Below are 25,798 nucleotides of genomic sequence, written 5' to 3' on the forward strand. Positions count from 1 at the left end.
ACAAAGGCTGACTACGCCAAGGTCATACAGAAGTTTAAAGGCAAGAAACCTACACACAAACAAGTATGTCAGTTGCCCGAGCACATGAGAGCTTGTAATGACTACCCTCTACTGTTTCTCCTAAATTTCATAGCTCTCAGTCTTTTTTTTTTTTTTAACATTTATTTATTTTTTGAGAGGCAGAGAGAGACAGAGCATGAGCAGGGGAGGAACTGAGAGAGCGGGAGACACAGAATCTGAAGCAGGCTCCAGGTTCTGAGCTGTCAGCACAGAGCCCAACGTGGGGCTTGAACCCATGAACCGTGAGATCATGACCTGAGCCAAAGTCGGTCGCTTAACTGACTGAGCCACCCAGGCGCCCTCATAGCTCTCAGTTTTAACAGTGTAAATACTTTCATTATTGACCTGACCTCTTTTTAATCAATCATGCAGAATTAATGAATAATAAAAATGTTATACCTGGTAAAGTAGGCATTACTTATACAGCCAGTGAAATTAGCAAACTGGGGACTGATGGGTGAGCCACCGAAGTAAAACTTCTTTTCACTTGCTTGCGTCTGTTCCACCTTCTCTTTGGGAGCGTTCTTGCTCCCAAGTCTGCTTTGATCTACTATTAGTTCATATCTGCAAAGGAAAAAGCTTCTTTAGACACTACCTGGCTACCATTTTACCTTGAGTTCCATTCCAGGTTACAGGTTTTCTTATGAAATTGAAATAGAACATTCTGGCCAGTGAAAAGATAGCAATTTGCCAGACTCGTCATGAGGCCCAGGATAAAATAGATGAATATTTTGATATGCAGAAAAGTCTCTCTAGACCTCTAAAAACAAAAAGTTCAGATGACTAGTCATGAGCATTTTGTGTGTGTGGGGGGGTGGGAGGTGGAAAAGACAAACATAACTCATGGTGATTATTTAATCACATCTGGGGAGACCGTTTTCATTGAAAAGCACATTGAATGGTTTTGATTGTGATTGGAAATGGACTCTAGAAAGGCTTATTAATGATTTTTTTTTTTGTAATGGGCGGGCTCCACAGAAATGGATACAGAATTGCAGCTGTACAAAAAGAAATTTATTTCTTATTCTAGAAAGCTTTCTTCTTATAAAAAAGAAATTCAGTATTACACATTTAAAAACTAAAGTTAGAGCTTTCAAAATATGGCCATAAATGTAAAGTTCTTTCTTTCTCTTTCCCTTTCTTGCTTTCTTGCTTCTATTATTTTTTAATGTTTATTTATTTATTATTGAGATAGAGAGAGGCATGGACAGAGAGAGGCAGAGATAATCGCAAGCAGGCTCTGCACTGTTAGCGTGGAGCCCAACGTGGAGCTTGAACTCATGAACCATGAGATTGTGACCTGAGCTGAAATCAAGAGTCTGACGCTTCCCCGACTGAGCCACCCAGGCTCCCCTCAATTGTTTAATTAAAATCCAAATGAAATCAATGTTTTCTGATCTCCTTCTATGTGCAAAACACTGAAATCCATTTAGGAAGTACTATGTGTAGGTACTTCCCCCAAGAACGTCTGTAGCCTGTGGTTTCAGTGGAAAAAAACCCTTATATTCTTGTGAAGTAATTATATACTGGTTTATGTGGCATCTCTTGAAAATTAACAGCAACTTCCTTTTAAAAGAACATTATGTTGTTCCTTCTACCATTTTTCTTCTAGAAAAGCAATAAAATAGGTTATTATTCATAGTGGTCATTCAAGAGAATCATGCAAATAAAATAAATAAAACCGTCTGGTGGGAAGAGTATAAAGTGAGGGGCTGTACCTTGTGGGTGAGACAGAGGTAATGACGAAGTGGGACAGCCCGTCATGGTACTGCTTATCTGCCGACTGCACCTTGATCCCCTTTACATCCATGACCACAGTGCCGTTGTCCAACGAAATGGAGAACACATCTGACTGAAATTCAAGCACAGGTTTTTAAGTAGGGAGGCCGGAGATCCAGAAGATGGACACGTTTTCAACTTCTACTTCGTGGTATTGCTTAAAGGAACACACGACGAGTGGGAAGTTTGTCAAATAATTTCTATGAAAACAACAGAACACTCTGTTGCTTATACTGGTGTCGTCTATAAAATCAGGCGCATTTCAATGGAGAAAGGAGCCTCCTGTATCCTGAATGGAAGATTTCTGGTGTTTTGTCATGCTGAGAGTTGTCCCAGTGTTCGTTAACTCCCTAACTCAGACATTGCTATTCTGTCTTCAGTCTCCCTCTGGGAAAAGCAATACTTGAGTCTCCCTGGGGATGTAGCTAGACGACCAGGCAAGGGGTAATTTGCCAGTTTGGCTTTTTAAATGTTTAACTTCTCCTCTATAGAGGCAGAAGAGAAAAAAGAGCAGAAGTTACCATTTCTTTTTCTGAATGGGCTTATTGGTTGTTTAAAATATTGGCAAATTGATAATCTTGCTTCTCTTCCCTTATGTGGGCATTGGCCTCTACAGTTGAAGGGACAGCCTTCAACATAACTACTTTTGTGGACAGAAAGTGTTATTTAACTAGCCATGGTAATGTGAAGCAGGTTGTGTGGGGGAGGTCCTACAAAGTGCTTTGGGATTTAAATTCAATTCAATATAAAAAAATAAGTATGAAAAGTAAAAGCTGCTTTTATAAATTATATTGTGACCTGCTCCATCAGTGTATATGTTGGTGATGACCTTTTCAGAGATAAATCACTTGGGTCGTGAGGCCACTAAACCTCTGCTTATCTTATTTTTGAAATAATAACTTGAGAATGTGAGCTCAAGTGTTCTATAGCCAGTCTAAGAATTTAATTTTATAAATTAAATCACATGCATAATTATATATATACCCAAAGGGTTTTTTTTTTTTTAACATTTTTTTTTTGTGCTATGGACTCTTTTGACAGCTTGGTGATACACACAGGCCCCTTCAAAAATAACATTTTAAAATGCATCAAACAAAACATCTAGGAATACAAAGGAAACCAATTACATTGAGATACAGTTTCAAAATATTAAAACAATAAATCTGTGATATAGTAATACATGCACTTCTTTATTAAAGCATTAAATTATAAAATCTATCAGCAGATCTAATAACCACCGTAATTTAAAAGTAGCAATGGCCAAAAATGACATTTTGAGATATCTGTGAGAACTATAATGTGAAATGAAAAATACCTGTTGTTTCTATTAATGATAAAGTAACAGGTTCTGCAAATACTACTGTGGTTTGTTGCCAACATTTGTAATTGAAGAAAATGCTAAATTTTAGTTTGAGAAAATAAAATTTTAAAAAAATCTTAAGTTTTTCTGACCTAGGTCGATAGACGCACTGAACTTTCTCCATAAGCTCCTGAGGGGTGGCTCTATAAATCCTAGGTTCAGAACTTCTGATATGCACTGTATATAATTATAAAGTGTCTGAAATGCAGCACTCTATGCATGTTCATGTCAGTCAAAATTAATTTGAATTGCAATTCACTTTTAACGTGCATAAATAGTACTGTTAACAGACAAAACAAGTATCAGAAGGAAGTTCCTGTAGGGAAAAACAAATACGTACCCCTGAGGCATAATAAAATAGTAACCCATTTGGCTGTAACGTTCGGAAATTGAAACCTCCTTCAAAGCCATCGAAGAAAGATATTTTCTGAATGGAAGCAATGAAACTCTGTCCACTGAAATATGCCCTGCGGGATATCTGTGTGGCCAAAAAAAAAAGTGAATATAGGGTTTGAGATAATTATCAAGTGCTTAAAATGTCAATTTCCCACACACCAAAGTCCATGTCCATTAGTGTATATGTTGGTGATGACCTTTTCAGAGATAAATAAGTTGGGTCTTGGGGTCACTAAACCTCTGCCTATTTTATTTTTGAAATACCTTTAGAAGGTGAGCTCAAGTGTTCTGTAGTCAATCCAAGAACAGAGAAGTATTAATATTTTATGTTTTAACTTCTGGATTATACTGGAATTTAGACATGTTAACCATCCTTCTGTGTGATGGGGTTTCAGCTTCTGCACATCCTCCACCCTGAGTGAGAAAAGATGCCTACACAGCCTCTCTGGGCTTTGGAAGCCCATTGAAAACTGAAGCAAATGGACAAGTCATAGAGGAATTCCCACAAGCCTTTCTAGCTTAATGATTCTTCTTTTTGCTGGTGGCAGAAAGGAGCCCAAGATGTATCTACAATCACAGAGAAGCTGAAAAGAGCTTTTTCAGCTTTTGAGAATGATAAGTTTTGTGTCTGTTTATTTTTTATTATTAAAAAAGATGTGTGTGTGTGTGTGTGTGTGTGTGTCTATTTAATAAAAAGCTTTTGCTTGGTACTTACGAGAGAGTCTTCTGGACATCCATAACCAACTCCCAGGGTTTCCGTCTGCTCTAATAAATTGAAATCTTTCTTTTGGAACTGGAAACCCTTCATGCATCCTCTGAAGTTGATATCTAGGGGAAGGTGTGCTTTGAGGGTCCTGAAAAAGAAAATTAGTCTTCACTGATATGATGATGATGATGATGGTAATGTTACCCTGCACATGTGGGATATGAAATTTGATTTTATTTATACTCACTTTAATAGCTTTCTTTCTTTTTTTTTTTTTTAACATTTATTTATTTTTGGGACAGAGAGAGACAGAGCATGAACGGGGGAGGGGCATAGAGAGAGGGAGACACAGAATCGGAAACAGGCTCCAGGCTCCGAGCCATCAGCCCAGAGCCCGACGCGGGGCTCGAACTCACGGACCGCGAGATCGTGACCTGGCTGAAGTCGGACGCTTAACCGACTGCGCCACCCAGGCGCCCCTTTAATAGCTTTCTAATTGTTCATATTCTCATGGCTTCTTCCATAAGCACGTAGTAATATCTAATCTTTGTTTATAGAATGGCTTTATTCTTCATCAAGCCAATTTGTTTACCTTTTTATAATTTTCAAGATCCTTTAACTTACATTAGCTCATTCCATATTTATAAAAATTCATTGAGATAGAAGGAAATGCTATTATTTCCCTTTTGTAGATGATTAATAGGTTGAACTGTAAAAAATGGACATATTTTAGGTAAAAAATGGTCAACTCTTGGCAACTTCACATGGTTTAACCTATTAAATGAAACTAAGAAACATCAAGTTTTGTTTTTGTTTTTGTTTTTTAATGTCACAAGAGGTAAGTTAGGATTTGAACCCAGGTATTCAGTCTTCCATTAATCCACTTGGGTCATGAACTCATCTTCTTGGCTATTTTGCAATGCAACCAGCTAAGGCTAGAGAAATGTCTTAGTGAATGTTAGGCTTTGGATTAATAGGCTAGTAAGAAATCCTTTATCATTGAGATCAGGGATGGCATTTTGATCAACACTGTAATCCCAATACCTAACATATTATTAAATATTGAATGACTATGAAGCTAGTTTTAACCAAATTATAATGGCTTCAATGTATTTTAGATGAACACTGGCCAAACTAAGGAGTAATAGCCCTAACACATTTTGCTCCATCAAGATCACAAATAGAGGACCATACTAACTAACAGATTAGTGGATATATAATGGCAACCACAGTGGTTAAAAGTCCCATGTGGCATGGCTGAAGGGGCTAAGAGGGTATCTAATTTGTAAAGGAAGCTTGAGGTTGGGGCCTTATTCCACACCAATTAGAATTTCTGGAGAGTGGTCACAAGCTAGAGTGTTCATAAAAGTTCTCCAGGTTATTCTAATGAGAACCAGCATTGAGAATGATTGGACTGGAATATTCTAAAGTTGCCTCTCAGTCTCAAGGGCGACTGATGCTATGACTCGGTTGTAATAAGAGATAGTTAAATTTTTAAATACATGAGAATAAAATTGTAATGATACATGATTCATAACCTCTTGGATAAGCTTAAAAATTTCCATATCCTCAGATGCTATTTGAGAGTTCAAAGAGGTTTAAGACTGAAACAAAAGTAAAGGGACAGATGCTCTGCCTTTCTTCCTGCAGATGAGACATATTGCTTTAGACTATGTTGTAAGAGTAATACAGTAATTAAAGAAACCTGTAGATCACATCTAGAAGATGTTAATTTAAGAAGGTCATGAGGGTGCATGAATGTGTGTGCATGTGCCTGTGCATGTGTGTCGAAGTAGCAAGTGGGAGGGCTTTAAAAGTTTTACTAGACCTCTTCTGGATGTTGAATACTCAGCCCAGTACATTGTTAGAAACAATAACTACTTAACAAAAAAACCCCACCTTACCTGGATTGTAAAATTTCTGGGGGAGCCCCTCCAATGTATATGTCTGTAAAAGGTATTTTCATCTTTTCATTGTCCATGCTCTTGACATGTCGTCTGTCAACCACCAAAATCATTTTCTTATCATTGTGGTAAATGATTGAGATCTAGGAGGAATAATATATAGTAGGTCCTGATCATTATTTAATAATGAACTTTTTGGGGGTGCCTGGGTGGCTCAGTAGGTCAAGTGTCTGCCTCTTGGTTTCGGTCAGGTCATGATCTCATGGTTCATGGGATTGTGCTGGGGCTCCACACTGATGGCATGGGGCCTGCTTAGGATTCTCTCTCTCTCCTCTCTCCATCCCTCCCCCTGCTCATGTGTGTGCTCTCTCTAAGCAAACAAATAAATAAACATTAAAAAATAATCAGCTTTTTGAAGACTACTATGTTTTAATTATTCTGATTATAACAGCTGGGACTCCATGTTCCCATGCTTGTTTGTTCACAAAATGGGGAATAGATTTTTCTTTCTTACAGATATGGAAGTCTTACTTAAATAACCAGAAATTCACATTTTCTGGAGAAAGGTTTCCATATGAAGAAGAAGCTAGATCAAAAAATACTTCTGTCACGAGACCAGGTGTTGTCTTTTGCCCCTTTGAGGGGATTCAGGAAAAAACTATTAACAGCTACCTTTTGGACCCTAAAGTGTATGTTACCGGGTACCTTTTTTTGTGTGTGTGACATCGTGAAAAGATTTAATGAATCTGCAAAAATGCTAGCCAGAGAAATAGTTTAAATATTCCTCTATCGTAAACCATCCTCATGAAAGCCATGGACTTTGAACTGAAAAGAGAAATACCACCTCCTACTCTCTGCATTTTGGTTCAACTTAAAAGATATGTCTTTATACATTTTACTCAATTGTAGATTCAGAGTAGTTGCTAATGAAAATAGATGAAGTATATTATCAGTATACTGTATAACTGTTTCAAGATTAAGGAGTAAGTATTCCTTGTGGGCTCTGTTTATAAGGAAATCCGTGTTAGTGTTTTCTAAGTTCTGGATAAATGGTTTACAAGGAAATTCTCTATTTGCTTACTATGTACTCTTTTTACATTTAGTAGTGCTCAAAGGATAAATTTAAAAGTGGCCTTTGCCTCCACACTCTGGCATTTTCGACAAAGGTATAAGAATTCTATGGGGGTGCCATTGTAATCAAGACTCTGAACGTTAAGAAGAGCCTTTCGGTCAATGAAGCAATTAAAATGAATCTTTCAGTGACTCTTATTAGAAACATCAATATGACAAAAACATTCACTCTTTTAAAGCAAATGTCATCCTGGAGTTGTGTGGTTGGGGCCCTTCGACGAAACAACTTTAGATGTGAAGGTGCTCGGTTTAATTACTTTCCCACCTATGTCATTTGATCCTCTGATTAGATCAATAGGTCTAAGTACAAACAAAACAAAACAAAATAAACAACACAGATTGCAATGATTGTACCTCATGGTATTTGGCATCATTAATTTGAGCTTTCTTCAACGTGTCCTCAAGATGCACAGGGCCGTTGCTAAATCCAAAGTCATAGAACACATGTAGGTAACCGTTGCGCATTTCCAAGCTGAAGAACATACTCTGTGGAGAGAAAGAAGTTAATAAGATGTGGGCATCTGCTGTTATAAAAGTGTAGATTTAGCTGAATTTGAGAAGTAACACTACTATTTATTATTGAAACTGAAAACTAAGGAAGTCTAATGACATTCGTACCATGAAATTAAAATCACAACTCCATCCATATCAGCAGTAATGTCTCATGTTAATATGCTAAAGAGTTAATATTATACATAATTTGAAACAACCATATCCTGTTTCTTACTCGCTTTACAGATTAATGCAAATTTAAGTTTACCTGATTGACTTTTTAAAAATCTTGGAAACTTTCAGCAATTGTAACAGGCCAGCAAATGTAATTGCATTGCATTTTAAGAGAAAAATTGGTAATACTGAAAAATAATCCCAAGGTTTGCTGTAAAAAAATCTTAAAAAATTGTCAGCAAATACAGATATAAGAAAAAGAAGGAAATTTCTGTATTATTTGGAAACATTGGATTTATGTAAACAAATATGAAATTATTACTCACTTGGGCCCTAAAAATAATTCTGTATCACTCATATAATTTACTGGTCAGCCTTTCTTGTTTTGGAAGCTTATATACAGAAGAATTGAATGGATTTGAAAATTAAGGTATTATGGTAAAGTGTCTATTTGTCAGAAAGTGATCTCCTGAGTGGGGTTTGTATACTTCTGGGATGTGGAAAACAATCCATTGGGGGAAAGAAAGAAAATATTTCAAATTCCGTTTATGCTCATTTTAAACTCTAAAATAGAGGGAAAAAATTAACTTTTAGTATTTAATACATGGATCGATCTGGACCTTCATTTTGTCCTTTGGACAGATTTTCATGGACTTCACAGGGTATGTGAGGCTTTGAGAGTAGAGATTTACACTTGAAGGCTGGCGGTGGCCCCTCACCCATTTCTTTGCTTTTAGCCTATTGCAGTTTATTGCAGGTTATGTGTGCCTTGGTACATGGATTTACATGTGAGAAGACTTAAATAATAGAATAACCACAATGGTTTTTTATGGGGATGCAGTGATGTGAAAATATTTTTGAGACACAGATGTTTGCAGATTACTTCTTGCAAATCATTTTCTTTATAAAATGAATTATTCTAAATGTGTTGACCTTCATTTCTGATGACAAATGTCTTTCAGTGGTATGAAATTTACTAGTTACTTAAAAAATACTTTATCTGTAATTTCAAGGGAGGAATATTATAACAATGCATGAGAATGTGGCTTTTGGAAATGTTTGTTATTTATGAAGTTTTTATTTTAATTCCAGGGTAGTTAACAAACGGGTATTATATTGTTTCAGGTATACAATATAGTGATTCAACAATTCTATACATCACTTGGTGCTCATCACAACAAGTGCTCTCCTTGATCCTCATCACCCATCCTGCCACCCACCTCCTCTCTGTTCTTTATAGTTAAGAGTCTGTTTCCTGGTTTCTCTCTCTCTCTGTCTCTCTCTCTCTCTTTTCCTTTGCTCATTTGTTTTATTTCTTAAATTCCACATAAGAATGAGATCGTATGGTATCTGTCTTTCTCTAACTTATTTTGCTTAGCATTATACTCTCTAGCTCCATCCATGTCGCTGCAAATGACAAGCCTTCATTCTTTTTTAAGGTTGAATTTTATTCCATTGTATATATAAACCACATCTTTATCCATGCACCTCTCGATGGACACTTGGACCACTTCCATAATCTGGCTATTGTAAATAATGCTACCATAAACATAGGGGTGCATATATCTCTTTGAATTCATGTTTTTGTATTTTTTGGGTAAATACCCAGTAGTGTGATTACTGGATCATAGGGTAGTTCTATTTTTAATTTTTTTGAGGAACCTCCATACTGTTTTCCACAGTGGTTGCACCAGCTTGCATTCCCACCAATAGGATTCCTTTTTCTCCACATCTTTGCCAACACTTATTGTTTCTTGTGTTTTTCAACATTTATTTATTTTTGGGACAGAGAGAGACAGAGCATGAACGGGGCAGGGGCAGAGAGAGAGGGAGACACAGAATCGGAAACAGGCTCCAGGCTCCGAGCCATCAGCCCAGAGCCTGACGTGGGGCTCAAACTCACGGGCCGCGAGATCGTGACCTGGCTGAAGTCGGACGCTTAACCGACTGCGCCACCCAGGTGCCCCATGTTTCTTGTGTTTTTAATTTTAGTCATTCTGATGGGTGGGAGGTGATATTTTGTAGTTTTTTTTTTCTCACTGTAGTTTTGGTTTGCACTTCCCTGATGATGAGTGACATTGAGCATCTTTTCATGTGTTTTTTGGCCATCTGGATGTCATCTTTGGAGAAATGTCTATTCGTGTCTTCTGCCTGTTTTTTAATTAGATTACTTGTTTTTCAGGTGTTGAGTTGTATCAGTTCTTTACATATTTTGGATACTAACCCTTTATAAGATCTGTCATTTGCAAATATCTTCTCCCATGCCATAGGTTGCCTTTTAGTTTTATTGATTTTTTCCTTTGTTGTGCAGAAGCTTTTTTATGTTAATGTAGTCCCAATGTTTATTTTTGCTTTTATTTCCCTTGCCTCAGGAAACAAAACACATCTAGAAAAATGTTGCTATGGAGGATGTCAGAGACATTACCACTTTTGCTATCTTCTCGAATTTTTATGGTTTCAGGTCTCACATTTAGGTCATTAATCCAATTTGAGTTTATTTTTGTGTATGGTGAAAGAAAGTGGTCCAGTTTCATTCTTTTGCATGTAGCTGTCCAGTTTCCCCAACATCATTTGTTGGAGAGACTGTCTTATTCTCATTGTATATTCATTTCTCCTTTGTTGAGATTGATTGACCATATAATCGTGGGATACTATCTTGATCAATGCAGCTTTGTAATATAACTTGAAGTCTGGAATTGTGATGCCTCCAGGTTCGCTTCGCCTTTTCAAGATTGCTTTGGCTATTCAGGGTATTTTCTGGTTCCATACAAATATTAGGATTGTTCTAGTTCTGTGAAAAATGCTGTCGGTATTTTGCTAGGGATTACATTAAATATGTAGATTGCTTTGAGCAGTATAGACAGTTTAACAATATTTGTTCTTCCTATCCAGGAGCATGGAATGTCTTCCCATTTCATTGTGTTGTCTTCAATTTCTTTCATAAATGTTTTACAGTTTTTAGAGCACAGGTTGTTCACCTCTTTGGTCAAGTTTATTCCTAGATATTTTATTATTTTTGATTCAATTGTAAATGAGATTGTTTTCTTAATTTCTCTTTCTGCTGCTTCACCGTTAGTGTATAGGAATGCAACAGATTTCTGAAGAGAAAGTAACATTTTTGAAGAAAGTTGCACTCTGGAGAGATGATTTTTAAAAAACATATTTGGAAATTTTTCTATTTTTTTAAGTTTATTTGTTTATTTTGAGAGAGAGTGAGAGAGTGCGAGTGAGGAAGGGGCAGAGAGAGAGAGAGAGAGAGAGAGAGAGAGCAAGAGAGAATATCAAGCAGGCTCCATGCTGTCAGCTTGGAGCCTGATGAGGGGCTCGATCTCATAAACTGTGAGATCATGACTGAGCCAAAATCAAGAACTGGACGTTTAATTGACTGAACCGCCCAGGTGCCCCCCAAGTTTTCTGTTAAGTGAATTTGTTGATGAAAACAATATGTGTACCACCTATAAAAACTCTCATATCTGCACTATTAAAATAGTTTTAGAAAGAAATTTCTAACTTGTTTACAAATCTTTCAATTAAAGATTTTAATAGTCTTAAACTCTTTGGTTTGAGTTTACAAAATGATGCAAGATCTGATTAGCTAGCAAGAATTGGCATCAGGAAAGATGGAAATGTACCAGCCAAATTCAAAGACAGCTTTTGCCAATTAGTGAAGGATATTGAAAAAATGGTATCATGATTTAGTAAGCATAGCCAATGATACACATATTTTTATTTTTGAGGTATCTCGTTCAGTTTCGACATCCAATTAAACTTAGTATTGAAATAAATTGGACTTAGGACAAGACTTTTGAGTCACTCTATCTCAAAGAATTAATGAGACTTTCAAAAATACATAAGCATATCTAATTATATTGTTTTTATTAACACTGCCATTAACAATAATATTTGTATCGTTAACAAACAGAACACAATTTTATTTTATTTCATTTTTATTTTAAAATTGTGTTTATTTTCATTCACTATTTTATCTTTATATAAATTGTATTTATTCCTCATTTTGAATATATATCCACAATAATATGGATTATTATTAATAATAATCATTAATAACATACATCATTACATACTTTCATGTATATCGTTAATAAAGAAAAACTATATATTTATAGTAAGCATGCAATGTTATTTATTTACTTTTATTGATTAAGGCATATAATGTAAAGTCAGTGCTAAACTTCTGCAGACACACTATTCACCTAGATCTTGGTGCTGATTTTCTGCAAAATTCCCCAGTTTATTAAAGGGGGCTATATTTAATATACAACCCAAAATGTAGTGCACGGAAATGCATCTCAGGACTGCTTTTACTTACTTCTGGCATCACTTCCCTAAAGAAAAAGAAATCCAATTTTGCTTTCTAAACTAAACCTTCAGCTTGGTGGCATGACACACTCAACCTGGGCAGGTTCCTAGGAATATACAGAGCAGAAAGTAAAGGCAATAAAGGAGAAGATAAAAGACTTTTATTTTTCTCACCCCATTGACCATCAGGAGCACGAGGCCGTTGTCAGCTGGCGTTCGAACTTCTATGTCAAAGCGAGTCACCTGACCGAACTTCCCTCTCCTTGTGATATCCCTCACCACTGCATAACTGGAGCCATCGAAGAAATAGCTGGCAGCCCGACTCTGAGTGAAGGCCAGTTTATCTCTGAAATAAAAATGCAAGGATCAGAGGAATACGACCATTTGTATTACGCTTTTCAGGTGTGGCCCTTTGAACCCATTGTCATGACATCTTCCATGGACCTTACAGTATTTAAAAATGTGGAATTTAAGACATAAAACAGATGAACATGGGCGGGGGGAGGAGGGCAGGGGAGAAAGAGAGAAGCAAGCCAGAAAAGAGACTCTTAACTATAGAGAACAGGGGCGCCTGGGTGGCTCAGTCGGTTAAGCGGCCGACTTCGGCTCAGGTCATGATCTCGCGGTCCGTGAGCTCGAGCCCCGCGTCGGGCTCTGTGCTGACTGCTCAGAGCCTGGAGCCTGTTTCCGATTCTGTGTCTCCCTCTCTCTCTGATCCTCCCCCGTTCATGCTCTGTCTCTCTCTGTCTCAAAAATAAATAAACGTTAAAAAAAATTAAAAAAAAAACTATAGAGAAAAAACTGAGCATTGCTGGAGGGGAGGTGGGCAGGGGGATGGGTTAAATGGGGCATGATAGGGATTAAGGAGGGCACTTACTGTGATGAGTGCTCGATGTTGTATGTGAGTGATGAATCACTAAATTCTACACCTGAGACTGATATTACACTGTATGTTAACTAACTGGAATTTAAGTAAAAAACTTGAAAAAAATAAATGAAGTCCCGACGTTTGCATGGGAGACATAGAGAAGTATTTATAGGTAAGTTAAATGAATCATTTTATTTTTTTTTATATTTTGAGCTTCAGGAGTAGAATTTAGTGATTCATCACTTACACGTAACACCCAGTGCTCATCACAAGTACCCTCCTTAATGCCCAACACCCATTTAGCCCATCCCCCCACCCACTATCCTCCAGCAACCCTCAATTTGTTCTCTATAGTTAAGAGTCTGTTTTCTGGTTTGCCTCCCTTTCCGTTTTTAGCTTATTTTATTTTTCTTTCCATTCCCCTATGCTCACCTGTTTTCTTTCTTTCTTTTTTAAGTTCATTTATTTTGAGAGAGAGAGAGAGAGAGAGAGAGAGAGAGAAAGAGAGTGTGTGAGTTGGGGAGGGGCAGAGAGAGGAAGAGAGCCTACCAGTGCAGAGCCTGATGCAGGGCTCAGTCTCATGAACCCTGAGATCATGACCTGAGGCTAAATCACCAGTTGGATGCTTAATCCACTGAGCCACCCAGGTGCTCCTCATTTTGCTTAGAATTAATATACTCTAGCTCCATCCACTTTGTGGCAAATGTTAAGATCTCATTCTTTTTTATGGCTGGATCATATTCCATTATATACACATCTATAGATGAATATATATCACATCTTTATCCTACATGAATTGTTTTCAATGGATTTCTTTTCCACCCTATGTGCTAAGACAACAGAAGTTTCTGGTGAAACTCCAGTCTCTGGAATCCTAAATCAAAGCTGCAAACAAATTGTTTAAGACTTTTCATAATTGCGCATGCTCCTCGGTGGTAGGGAAGAACTGAAATGATTTTTGCGGGCATGACTATTCTGCAGTTTCAAAACTAGTTTCCCCAAAGAAAACATTGAGAACCTGGATATTGTTCCATGTTTGTCTCACTTGCTGCCCTCACGTGGCCATCAAAGGCTTTAGTACACTTAACACTTTCTTACCTGGCACAGGGCACTGACTTGGAGGGATCCATGTTATAGATGCGCTTGAAGTTGTACAAGCTGATCACATCATTATTCAAAGTGGCCAATTCCAGGCAGCCGACGAAGCCAGGCAGGTTTAAGCTTGCAGGGAGCTGTGCAAGACAAAGCAAATCAACTACCCTGTGATCATATGTCACGCAGACGATACAGAACAGGTAATGAAACAGGAGGTCAAGGGGAACAACCCATTGATAAAATATCTTTCCGTACCCGTGTCTACTCTGTGCCAATAATTTAGATAAACAGTGATTTTTCAGTTGTGCATATCTTTTTTATTTTTTTCATTTTAATTTTTTTAATGTTTATTCATTTTTGAGAGAGAGAGACAGAGAGTGAGCGGGGGAGGGATAGAGAGAGGGAGACACGGAATCTGAAGCAGGCTCCAGGCTCTGAGCTGTCAGCACAGAGCCTGACAAGGGGTTCGAACCCACGAACCGTGAGATCACGACCTAAGCTGAAATTGGACGCTCAACCGACTGAGCCACCCAGGCACCCCTCAGCTGTGCATATCTTAACAGAGAGGATGGGATTTGCTGAGTATATACTACGTATCAGTCACACACTGAGCAGTGAATTCATGACCAAAATCAATTCTTACAGCAGCTCTGTGAGGTAGATATTCCTGTTCTGATACAAACAGAAGGAAAGTAATTCTTGCAGATGTTCGGTAATGTGTCTATAACCAGTATGTCGTAGCCCTGGAATTGAAATCCTACATCAACTCCCTATCTGGCTGGGCCTTTGATTTTTCTTCCCTTCGCCAGATCTCATATCTCCTGCCCCCCTAGTTCCATCCCTTCCCTCATCTCAAGCATTTTATTTCATGTCTCTATTTGTTGAGATAACTGAGTTGAACCTGTGATCTGTGAACCTGAAGGCTAGGTACAAATCCACAAGGTACACACACTCTGTAGTAGTGGGTGGGGGTAATATTAATCATATACGTCTGTTATCAGAATGAAATGAATGTTAGCTATCTATAGTTTGAAAGGATTTGACGCTATGAAAATATGGGTAGTAGAGACCAGATTTATATAACAAATTTCTAGATCAGAATTTTACCACCCATTGAGCTAAGTTCTTTCTTAAAATATCAAGACTTCCAGGTCGGGGGGGTGGGCTAGACGGATGATGGGTATTAAGGAGGGCACTTGCTGGGAGGAGCACTGGGTGTTATACGTAAGGGATGAATCACTGACTTCTACTCCTGAGACTAATATTACACTATATGTTAACTAGAATTTAAGCAAAAACTTGAAACATCAAAAAAAAAAAAAAGAAGTATCAAGATTTCCAGCCTACCCCCACTTTACGAATTTTTAAAAACAATCATTATAGATTGTTAATAACTCCAAATATAGCTGGATAGCTTACCTTGAAGTTTGGAGGCACTCCACCAACATAAAACACGGTGTCCTCGGGGTCCAGATCCAGCAAGGAGTCATCTCCTGCGAATTCTCCCTTTTTAATAAACTTTTCCTCTGCAGTGCTACTTAGACTTGGGACTGTTAAAAAACACCTTTCCGTGTTTTCCTACCCTGTAAAAGAATTTCACATTTTATTGGCCAGATCGTTTGTAGAAAATATGTTTTTTTGAATATCAAAATGCTAATGTTCCCTCATCGCAGAATTGGTGATTTGATTTTGTCACATGCATATGCATTTACAGAATGTCAACAAACAATAGAAAGAGGAAAAAAAGACAAAAACTTCTAATATTGATTGCTATTTAGAAACAATGACTATTTTTTCCCTAATCTTTTGTTTTCCACTAAAGTATTTAGGAGGGAATAAAGGAATAATGTAAAAAAAGAGAAGCAACAATAGAGGGAAGAAAGTGCTATTTAAACATCGACAGGAAGACTGTGTTCGTGCACGTTCGGTAGATTTCTTTTTTTTTTTTTTAATTTTTTTTTTCAACGTTTATTTATTTTTGGGACAGAGAGAGACAGAGCATGAACGGGGGAGGGGCAGAGAGAGAGGGAGACACAGAATCGGAAGCAGGCTCCAGGCTCTGAGCCATCAGCCCAGAGCCTGACGCGGGGCTCGAACTCACGGACCGCAAGATCGTGACCTGGCTGAAGTCGGACGCTTAACCGACTGTGCCACCCAGGCGCCCCAACTTTCGGTAGATTTCTTAATGAAATTTGCATGTAAGTCCTGGGCTGTGGCTTCACTTTACCTTTCAATCTTGACAATGCTGAAGTAAGCAGGCCAGGAACTGACGGGTTTGGAGTCCAGGGGAATCTCCACATCCTTAGTTCCCAAATTGTAAATGTACACCAGGTTATCATTTTTGATTGCAAGACCCATGTATTCTTTTTTGGCCTGCAACATCAAGAAGTCACGTAAGTAAAATTCGTATGAAGGAATATCATATTTTGTTTTCATTTCTTTAAAGGACAGTCAGCAGTTCAAATGCTTGGCTGTATACAAGGCACGTCTGGCCTGAGTTATTACAAGGTTGCTGCTAGGTTGGCTGGTGCCTCTTCCTTTCCAGCCTCCTGTGGCTACATGAGTCTGCTGCCCCCCTGTGTTTGTCCGAGGGCATCCTGGACAGGCAAGCAGGCAACTGTAGGCCTGTGGACATTTGATGCCTTCCGGGAGTGTGCTAATTGTGTCTGGTTAACCCAGGGACAAAACGCAGCCTGCTAATACCTATTGCTGTTCATCTTCGAGCAGGTGCAGCATCAAACACGGCAGGCCTCTGTGTTGGGAAAGTCTTTGAAATGCTACGTTCAGTTAGCAGTGTGGAGCTGGTAATGAAGCAGCCCCTGAAATATCCCACAGAGGGAAGGAATTCCTTGTCTTTCAATCACTACTCGAGTCTTGGCATTGGAGTGATCTCTACTTTGTGAGTCACCAGAATGGGAATTCTATTTGTTTGCATAGTAGTTTTGGTTTGAAGGCAAGAGAAGAGCACCTATCTTTCCTTTTAACTGTGTTCTCTCTTTTAAGATGTCATGCTCTTACGTGTTTGCTTCCGAGGTACAGGATAAACCGGTCTGCAGCCCCCGCCAGTTCTGGCTGCTTCACGGGAGGAGGCTTCATGTACAGGCTCAGGGACGTGAAGGTCTTTAAGTCATCCATACTGGTTTTGGGGTGTACCTCCACTGCTGACTGGCCATCGAACATCATGGAGACTTGGATCTGGAGTTACACAATTATTCTGTTAAAAATACCCCGCAGAAATAGGCATAGCTCTCTCTCATGGTTCCCAACAGGCTCCCCTCAGCTCCTATGGGCTCTCTGAGCCCTACTCCCCTCCTGGCCCTTGTTCCCTTATGTCCTCACCTTGTGGGAGAAAGGAGTTGAGGCAGATTATAATATAGTTGTTTAAATTTAAAGTGGGGTGAAGGGAAGGGAGCCAAAGAAAGTGACAAAGCAGATCCAAGGCGAGAATAAATACGACTTCCACAATGAACTACATACTTGGTTGGGGTGAACTAAAGAGCTTGATGGGATACCTGGTCAGTTATGCTGTTCGCAAGGCCCATAACATTAACAATTAATTGATCAGGAGAAGTATAATTAATCTTGGGTACCAACATGGCTAAGACTTTCTCCTCAGGGGCTTCATAAGAGGAACATACTTGATCACATCTGGACAGTTGGGAGGGGTCTACACCCAGATATGAAGTCTCTTTTTTTTAAAAATTTTTTTTAACGTTTATTTATTTTTGAGACAGAGAGAGAGCATGAAGGAGGGTCAGAGAGAGAGGGACACACAGAATCTGAAACAGGCTCCAGGCTCTGAGCAGTCAGCACAGAGCCCGACACGGGGCTCGAACTCACGGATTGCGAGATTGTGACCTGAGCCAAAGTCGGATGCTTAACCGACTGAGCCACCCAGGCGCCCCCAGATTTGAAGTCTTAAATGGGATCTTGAAACCTGGCTCTGCCACTTACTAGCTATGTAATCACGAGCAAGTCACTTAACCTGCAGTCTCTTCAACTGTAAAGTGAGGACAAAAGTTTTGCTGAATGAAATAAGATAATATCTCTAAAGTACTTTGAGCTCCCAGCTCTATCATTATCATTCCTGTAATGATGAGTTCGTTAAGATATTTCTTATAACGATCCTCAGAAAGGCATCACAACAAAGCATAATTCAGTAGATGAAATCTACAGAGAGGCCCAATAGGAAAAGCTGAACTGGTTCAGGGTGATTTTCTGAGTATTCAGAAGTGGATGGACTTTTTATAACCATGTCATACAAACATTTCTGAATAATTAGATGTATTTATATCCATTATTTAATATTGATTTGGTTAATACTGATGTTCAATAAGTTCAAGATGATATTCCCAAGTGCTTGCAGTACAGCTGTCCTATGTTGCTAGTTGAATACCAATCAATTATCTTGATAAACAATCAGTTTATGGGATTAAAAATTTTTTTTTTGTAAAAATTGAGTCTGAGAAGGAAATACGTCTGCACAGAAATTGTCTCACTTTGAAGAGCCAACTGGGCTCCCCAAGGCATTGCCAAGCCTCTTTAGAAAATGGTTTTAGGGGCGCCTGGGTGGCGCAGTCGGTTAAGCGCCCGACTTCAGCCAGGTCACGATCTCGCGGTCCGTGAGTTCGAGCCCCGCGTTGGGCTCTGGGCTGATGGCTCAGAGCCTGGAGCCTGTTTCCGATTCTGTGTCTCCCTCTCTCTCTGCCCCTCCCCCGTTCATGCTCTGTCTCTCTCTGTCCCAAAAATAAATAAACGTTGAAAAAAAAATTTATAAAAAAAAAAAAAGAAGAAAGGTTTTAGATGATTAAGGCCCCCAGCTTCTTCCCCATTTAAACAAAATTACCAGAAAGCCATCACAGAAACCTAGCTTTGGAAATGCCATTTCTTCACCATCACCTTTTCTTCAAAGGTTCTCCAAGGAACCTAAAAAAGGCGATTTGTGGGGTGGGACCAATTATCATATATCATTCAAAAGTTGGATATATTGACCAATACTAATCTCCTCTATTACAAAATAATTGATTTCCAGTACTCCTTTCTGTCAGCACTTAGGGGCCAATGGTCTGATCAGGCCAATTCGCAATTGAGAAAATAAAACCATATAATTTGGCTGTAAAAATGATGCTGGTCTATACGTTAATAAAGCACAAATGAGAAAGAGGGCCAAAAAAAAAAAAAGCCCCGCTTGCCACACTGAAAATGCTGATGGCCGTGTCAGGGCATGTGCCTTCCAACACCAGCTCTAATTAGGATGCTGCCTCTTTGCCTCTGTGCAAGCATCTCGGGGCAGGGTCTTCGTTGCGATTGTCCAGTTTATGTGGTCTGTGATTCCCCAGGGAAGCCTGTGGGGGGAGGTCAGTAAAGGCTTCATATCATCAGTGTTGTACCTGAGAATTCCTTGAAGAGGTAGATGGGCAAGATTTTTCTATACAGTGATTGCACTAAGACAGCTGTTAAAATAATTAATAATAGTAACAATAACACATTGAGTCTTCTATTGGGGTTGGTTTCACTCGATTTCTTTTGCTCTATGAGCTTTGTTGACTAGTTAACTCTGTGGCCCTTAATCTTGGCTACACGTAAGAATCACTGGGAAGTTTTTGAAAAATACAGGTGCTGAGCCCATCCTCTAGAGAGCCTGATGCATTGCTCTGAGGTTGGGACCAGGAATTGGTTTAGTTTTTAAAGCTCCTCATGCAATTCAAATGAACAGATCCAGATGCAGCTTAGAACTACTGAGCTGGGCAATACAGTAGGAAGGTTCCGGGCTCTGGAAGCTGCCTCGAGACTGGCAGTTCAGTTTCATGTTCTCACTATCCCCGACTGACTGACAAAGATGCCTTTCACTGTTACCTTGCTGGCGACGCTTCTGGTCTGAGCAATAAGCTCCCGGATCCTCTGGATGCTGGCAGACACGTTGCTTGCAGGCCGCTTCTGTTCTACGGTGCGAAGCTGATCCAGGAGCTGAGGGACAACCTCTGTCAAATTTCTTACTGCAGTTAATAAAAATTAACCACTTGAGGAAATAGCTCAACTATATCAACCAATATTAACTATATTTAAGGTATCAGGTGAAGAGACAACAAATACATGGTTACTTCTGTTAGAACTATAAGAAATTATTTGCAATCCTGCAAAACGAATAGTTAAGCCCAACGCATAAGCGATTACTACTTCGTGGCATTTATAATATATATCGGTCTAAAAATTATATGGAAAGTAAGCTGACTTATAACTTACATTTCTAATTTTTTTTTTTTAATGCTTATTTAGTTTTGGGAGAGACATACAGAGTGTGAGCGGGGGAGGGACAGAGAGAAAGGGAGACAGAATCTGAAGCAGGCTCCAGGCTGTGAGCAAGCTGTCAGCACAGAGCCCGATGCGGGGCTCAAACTCACAAACTGCGAGATCATGACCTGAGCCGAAGTCGGACGCTTAACCGGCTGAGCCACCTGGGCGGCCCTATAACGTGCATTTCTAAAGGGCAGGATCCATGACAAATATACAGGTGTTCCTTTCACTATACAGCACGCTATACAGCACAGGTTCTGCTTGTATTTCTTTTTCTTTTTTTAAGTTCACTTATTTATTTGAGAGAGAGAGAGAGAGTGTGTGCACCTGAGCAGGGGAGGGGCAGAGAGAGAGGGAGAGAGAGCATCCCAAGCAGGTTCTGCGCTACCAGCCCGAGCCCAGTGCAGGGGTTGGACCCATGAACTATGAGATCAAGAGTCGGACACTTAACTGACTGAGCCACCCAGGCGCCCCTCTGCTTGCATTTCTAATTGAACTGACACAACAGGTCACAAGGAACGCTGGGCACAAGGAGGTGGAAGAGGCTATCCCCCAGGATGCCTGTTCACACATCACACTGCCGCTGCACTGGTCCAAGCGGAAGTGGAGCTAGATGGAAGGAACAAGGTAGCACCCAGAAAAGTGGCAGTCGTGCCAAGGTGAGGGTGGGCAAGATTATTCTATATAGTGATTTCACTAAAACAGCAGTTAAAATAATTAATCATCAATAATAATAATAATAATAATAATGATAAATTGAGTCTTCCGAGTCTATGGGCCCAGAAGAGGGATGGTACAAGGACATCACACTAACTGTGTAGGTTATTTCTTTATTTATTTTTTGAGGAATGACATACACATCGAAAAGAGAACAAATTATATGCATACAGCTTGATGAGAGAAGCCTAAAACACAACTTTCCCTAAGGTTTCATGAACTCGACCAGTGGTTCTCAGTGTGGGCTCCCCAGACCAGCAGCATCGGCATCATCAAGGAACCTGTTAGAAATGCAAATTCTTGGGCTCCAACGCAAACCTGCTGAATTAGAAACCCTGGGAGTGAGGACCAGGTGATTCTGAAGCATATGAAGGTTTGAGAACCACTGTACTAGAGAATGAACATCTTTTGGGTGTTTGCCAGCTAAGAGCAAGGCCATGGTCATTGAGCATTAAGAGCTGGAAAAGAGTGAGCTTCTTACTAGCACCAAACTAAATTCAGATTCAGGAGAATATGTCAGTGAGGACCAAGGATGTTTCTTTTCTCTATTTGGGAAGTAAGGTGCTTCTCTATCATATTAAGTAAATAATATATCATATTATCAATATGATAATAATTAATCAATTAATCAATAATTAATATGATATCAATTAATATCTTTATCATATTAAGTAAAATAATAGCAATTTACTTCTGTTATCGTATTGATTGATACAGAGATAAATATTTGTTGTTTGGATTACTGACTACAATAGCCATTTTATGGTATAATAGTCTTTAAAAATTACAGGTAATAAAGTATATTTATTGTAGTACATTAAATTTTGAGTATGGAAATGTACGCAAAACAGGGTTTCCCTGTCCTCAATTTTGTCAGAGAAAGGGAGTCACCTTTTATTAGAGCCTTTATAAGGTCTCTTATACTGTGGTATGCTCTTTCATTTACTCTGCTTTGAACCACAAGATGCTGTTTGAGGAAAACACGGAGGCCTGAAACAATTTCAGTTAATGCTAGTTCTGGATTACTGGAATCATGGATTGGACTGAAGAAGAAGGAAAAAAACTTAACACAGATTTAGTAAATATTCCTTTGGCCCTATCTTTATAAATGCAAATGTTGGATGTCATGTAGGCAAATCTTTTAGCGATCAAGTTCTAAAAGTAATTAAGTGAGGGGTTCCATGGAGAAATTCACAGATATATACTTAAAAGATGAACATACAAGAGTTATCTTCCTGTTATGGGAATGGATATTTGTGACCCGGAATAAAATTTCTAGTGACAGGCGGCTCATATGTGGATTAGTAAAGTTGTTTCTTAACTCAGATGGAAGTGAAGGTATTATGTTCTGCAAAGCCATGCTGGGGAACCGAAAGTTCTAGTCATGACAAAGACATTGATATTTAAGAGGCAGAAGAGATAGAATAAATGTAGTAATATGTGATTTTAATCTATGTGTAACTAAACAAATTAGGGAGATATCAGAATATTTCATTATCATTGCTATAAATCTGTATTCAAGCTGGCTAACAGATGGCTCTTCTTAATGTTTATTTATTAAAAAAATTTTTTTAACGTTTATTCATTTTTGAGAGACAGAGAGAGACAGTGCATGAGTGGGGAAGGGGCAGAGAGAGGGAGACACAGAATCTGAAGCAGGCTCCAGGCTCTGAGCTGTCAGCACAGAGCCCAATGCAGGGCTCGAACTCATGAACTGCGAGATCGTGACCTGGGCCGGAGTCAGATGCTCAACCGACTGAGCCACCCAGGCGCCCCTATGTTTATTTTTGAGAGAGAGAGAGAGAGAGAGAGCGCTGGGGAAGGGGCAGACAGAGAGAGACACAGAATCCGAAGCAGGCTCCAGGCTCTGAGCTGTCAGCACAGAGCCTGCCTCGGGCTCCAAACTCAAGAACTGTTGACCTGAGCTGAAATCTGAGACACTCAACCCACTGAGCCACCCAGGCGCCCCCAAATGGTTCTTCTTAATGGGAACCTTCCGTTATGTTTTGCCATAGTCAGTACTTGTTGGTAATAACCTGCTTTACTCAGGTAAGGAAAAAGCAAGGCGGTTTAGTAAATATTTTTCTAAAATGCAAACCAGTATTTTGTGATTGACGTTCTTCCCCAAAGGATCAAACTTACATTGATAAATATCAGTGCTGCCATTACTTCATTCGGAAAAAAAAATGATTCCTAACCCATCTATCTAGTGTCTATTTGTGTGAAATATATATATCTCCTATGCACACACACGTACATATATTGATGGATGAACTGAGCAAAAGTTTTTCTTTTTTCCTAAGCTAACTTCTACAATATTCCAATCTAAAACCCAAATGAAGCAAACTGCCTTCTTAACGAACGGATGTGTTGCACTTAATGGCCAGTTCCTCAACTGGATGCAAACCACGATACCTGCATCTCTGGCAGAGGCCACTGCAGTGTTGTAAGCAGAAGAGTCAAAATTCTGCAGATTTTGCGACCAGCTGGTCAGATTGTGAGCCATCGGGGCGGCTGCCTGCTGGACTTCCACTGTGGTCTTGTTAGCTTCCTCCGTGATCAGCCTTGATTGACCCAGGCGCTGCTGAGCATCACCTTCACACAGAGCACAGGGACATTCACTTTGCAGAGAAGCAGGACATTGGTTGGGAACATTACCATCCACTTAATCAGTGGGATAAAACAGACCTGAGCTTTTGGGTTTTTAAGCTGCACAAAGACCTTTAAATGTATGTTAATTATAGTGTAAGTTAGATGCAGAAGAAAGTTGTTAAGTAGCATTAAAAAATGAGCTTGAAAGACTCTAGAGTCTTATTAAAATCATGTAGCTCACTGAAAACATTTTCAAATTAGAAGTAGATTAAAAAAAGTAATTAGTATCTCTTCAGGTTAGAGGCATTGTGAGAAAGCCACAGAAAACACATATGAGATTTTAAGTCATAATATGTTTATGTCTGAAATGCATTGTAAATATCACTTTCTTCTGTGTGGAGCACCTTTTACCATAAAAATGATGCTCTAGTACAGAAGTAAATTAGTAAGGAAACTTATTTTTAAATAATAAAAGCAAGTTTCCAAATAGTATATAGAGTGGCATTCTATTTTCATTAAAGTTATATATTTAAAATAAAAATAATGTAAGTTTACAGCAAAGTGTTTTTTCCTAGGCAACGAGATTATAAAAGGTTTCTCTTCTTTTGTGCTTTTTTTTCTTATCTGTATCTTCTCATTTTTCTATAATAATCATGTATTACTTTTGTAATCAAAATCACTCAGGTGAGGTTGAGGCTTTCTTTTTGTTTAAGTGGAGAAATATTTAATTCGACCTCACATGATCTGAACTCTGATGGATGTAGCTTTGAATCCTGGGTCTGCTTCCTTTTGGAGCTGTGCCTTTTGGAGCAGGTTCCCAAACCTTGACAAGCCTCAGGGTTCACATTCATCTGAAGACATTGGTGATATTTTCCCACATGACAGAATGTACATAAAACACAGCCCAGTGGCTAGTATGTCATAGCTCTAATGGTGCTGATGACAGGGATTCTCGATGGAAGATACCCCCCTGGCTGGGGTTTTGGTGCACTATGGTACAGTAGTTGGATTTGATCCATGTAGTAAAACACTCTCATCCAGCAGTATCTGTTAACTTTCACTATACCAGGGAAGGCACATCTGGTCCCAAGCCCATCTTCTTAAGATGCCACTGTAGTCCCAGACTGGGCAAAATGAGTGCTCTTGTGTCTCTATTTGGCTTGTTGGTCTCCCTACTTGTATCATAAGAATGACAAGGCATATAACAATTAGGGCCAGAGAAACCCAGTAATCAGATTAGGGCATGCTTATTAATGAAGAATGATGTCCACAAGAAAGTAGGTTACCAAACAGTATAAGCAGCATGATCCCATTAAGACACACATGCACGTGTGTGCACACACACACAAGATAGGAGGAAAATGCTCTCAAATTTAATGGTCACCCCTAGATGGTATGATTATAGCTTTTATAATTCTTTCTCTGTGTGTGTGTGTGTGTGTGTGTGTGTGTGTGTGATGAACATAGTTTCTTTTGTCATCAGAAAACAATATTTATTTATAAAAGGACTGATAAGGAATCACGTATTCCTTCTTCAAAGCTTTATTTTAATCCCAGTGAATGAACAGATGAAGCTTAAGTTCTTGTCTGTGATCCTTACCTCTCTCCGTGGCTTGCAGTCGCTTAATGGCATCATTCAATCTGTTTTTAAGAGCACTCTTCCTTGCTAGAGCTCCACCCACACGCCTGTTGGTATCAGCTACTGCCTCATCATTACCTATGGAGAAGAAGCCAAAAAAAGGTACCAGTAAAGCCAAGATGCTAGGGGGAAAAAAAAAATCTCCATTTCAACAAGGAAAATTCTGATCTATATCACGGAATCATCTGTAAAATTCTCAATATGATATGAACATAGAACACGAGTTCTGGAAAGTGGCATCTCAGTTACGAGGTACAGGATTATAGAAAAG

At 39.0% G+C, this 25,798-nt stretch overlaps 1 protein-coding gene across 1 annotated transcript in view; it reads right to left on the reverse strand.

The window, feature by feature from the left end:
* Positions 1–25,798, reverse strand: part of LAMA4 (laminin subunit alpha 4) — a 144,312-nt gene that overhangs the window by 18,758 nt on the left and 99,756 nt on the right. Inside the window, 15 exon segments of the mRNA XM_043592150.1 lie at positions 460–624; positions 1,779–1,912; positions 3,540–3,677; positions 4,311–4,449; positions 6,206–6,348; positions 7,691–7,822; positions 12,497–12,668; positions 14,289–14,422; positions 15,705–15,845; positions 15,847–15,868; positions 16,513–16,658; positions 17,304–17,480; positions 20,142–20,281; positions 23,712–23,891; positions 25,489–25,605. Of these exon segments, the coding sequence (XP_043448085.1) occupies positions 460–624; positions 1,779–1,912; positions 3,540–3,677; positions 4,311–4,449; positions 6,206–6,348; positions 7,691–7,822; positions 12,497–12,668; positions 14,289–14,422; positions 15,705–15,845; positions 15,847–15,868; positions 16,513–16,658; positions 17,304–17,480; positions 20,142–20,281; positions 23,712–23,891; positions 25,489–25,605 (2,080 nt within the window).

Source organism: Prionailurus bengalensis, chromosome B2 (genome assembly GCF_016509475.1).
Source record: "Prionailurus bengalensis isolate Pbe53 chromosome B2, Fcat_Pben_1.1_paternal_pri, whole genome shotgun sequence".
Taxonomy (NCBI): domain Eukaryota; kingdom Metazoa; phylum Chordata; class Mammalia; order Carnivora; family Felidae; genus Prionailurus; species Prionailurus bengalensis.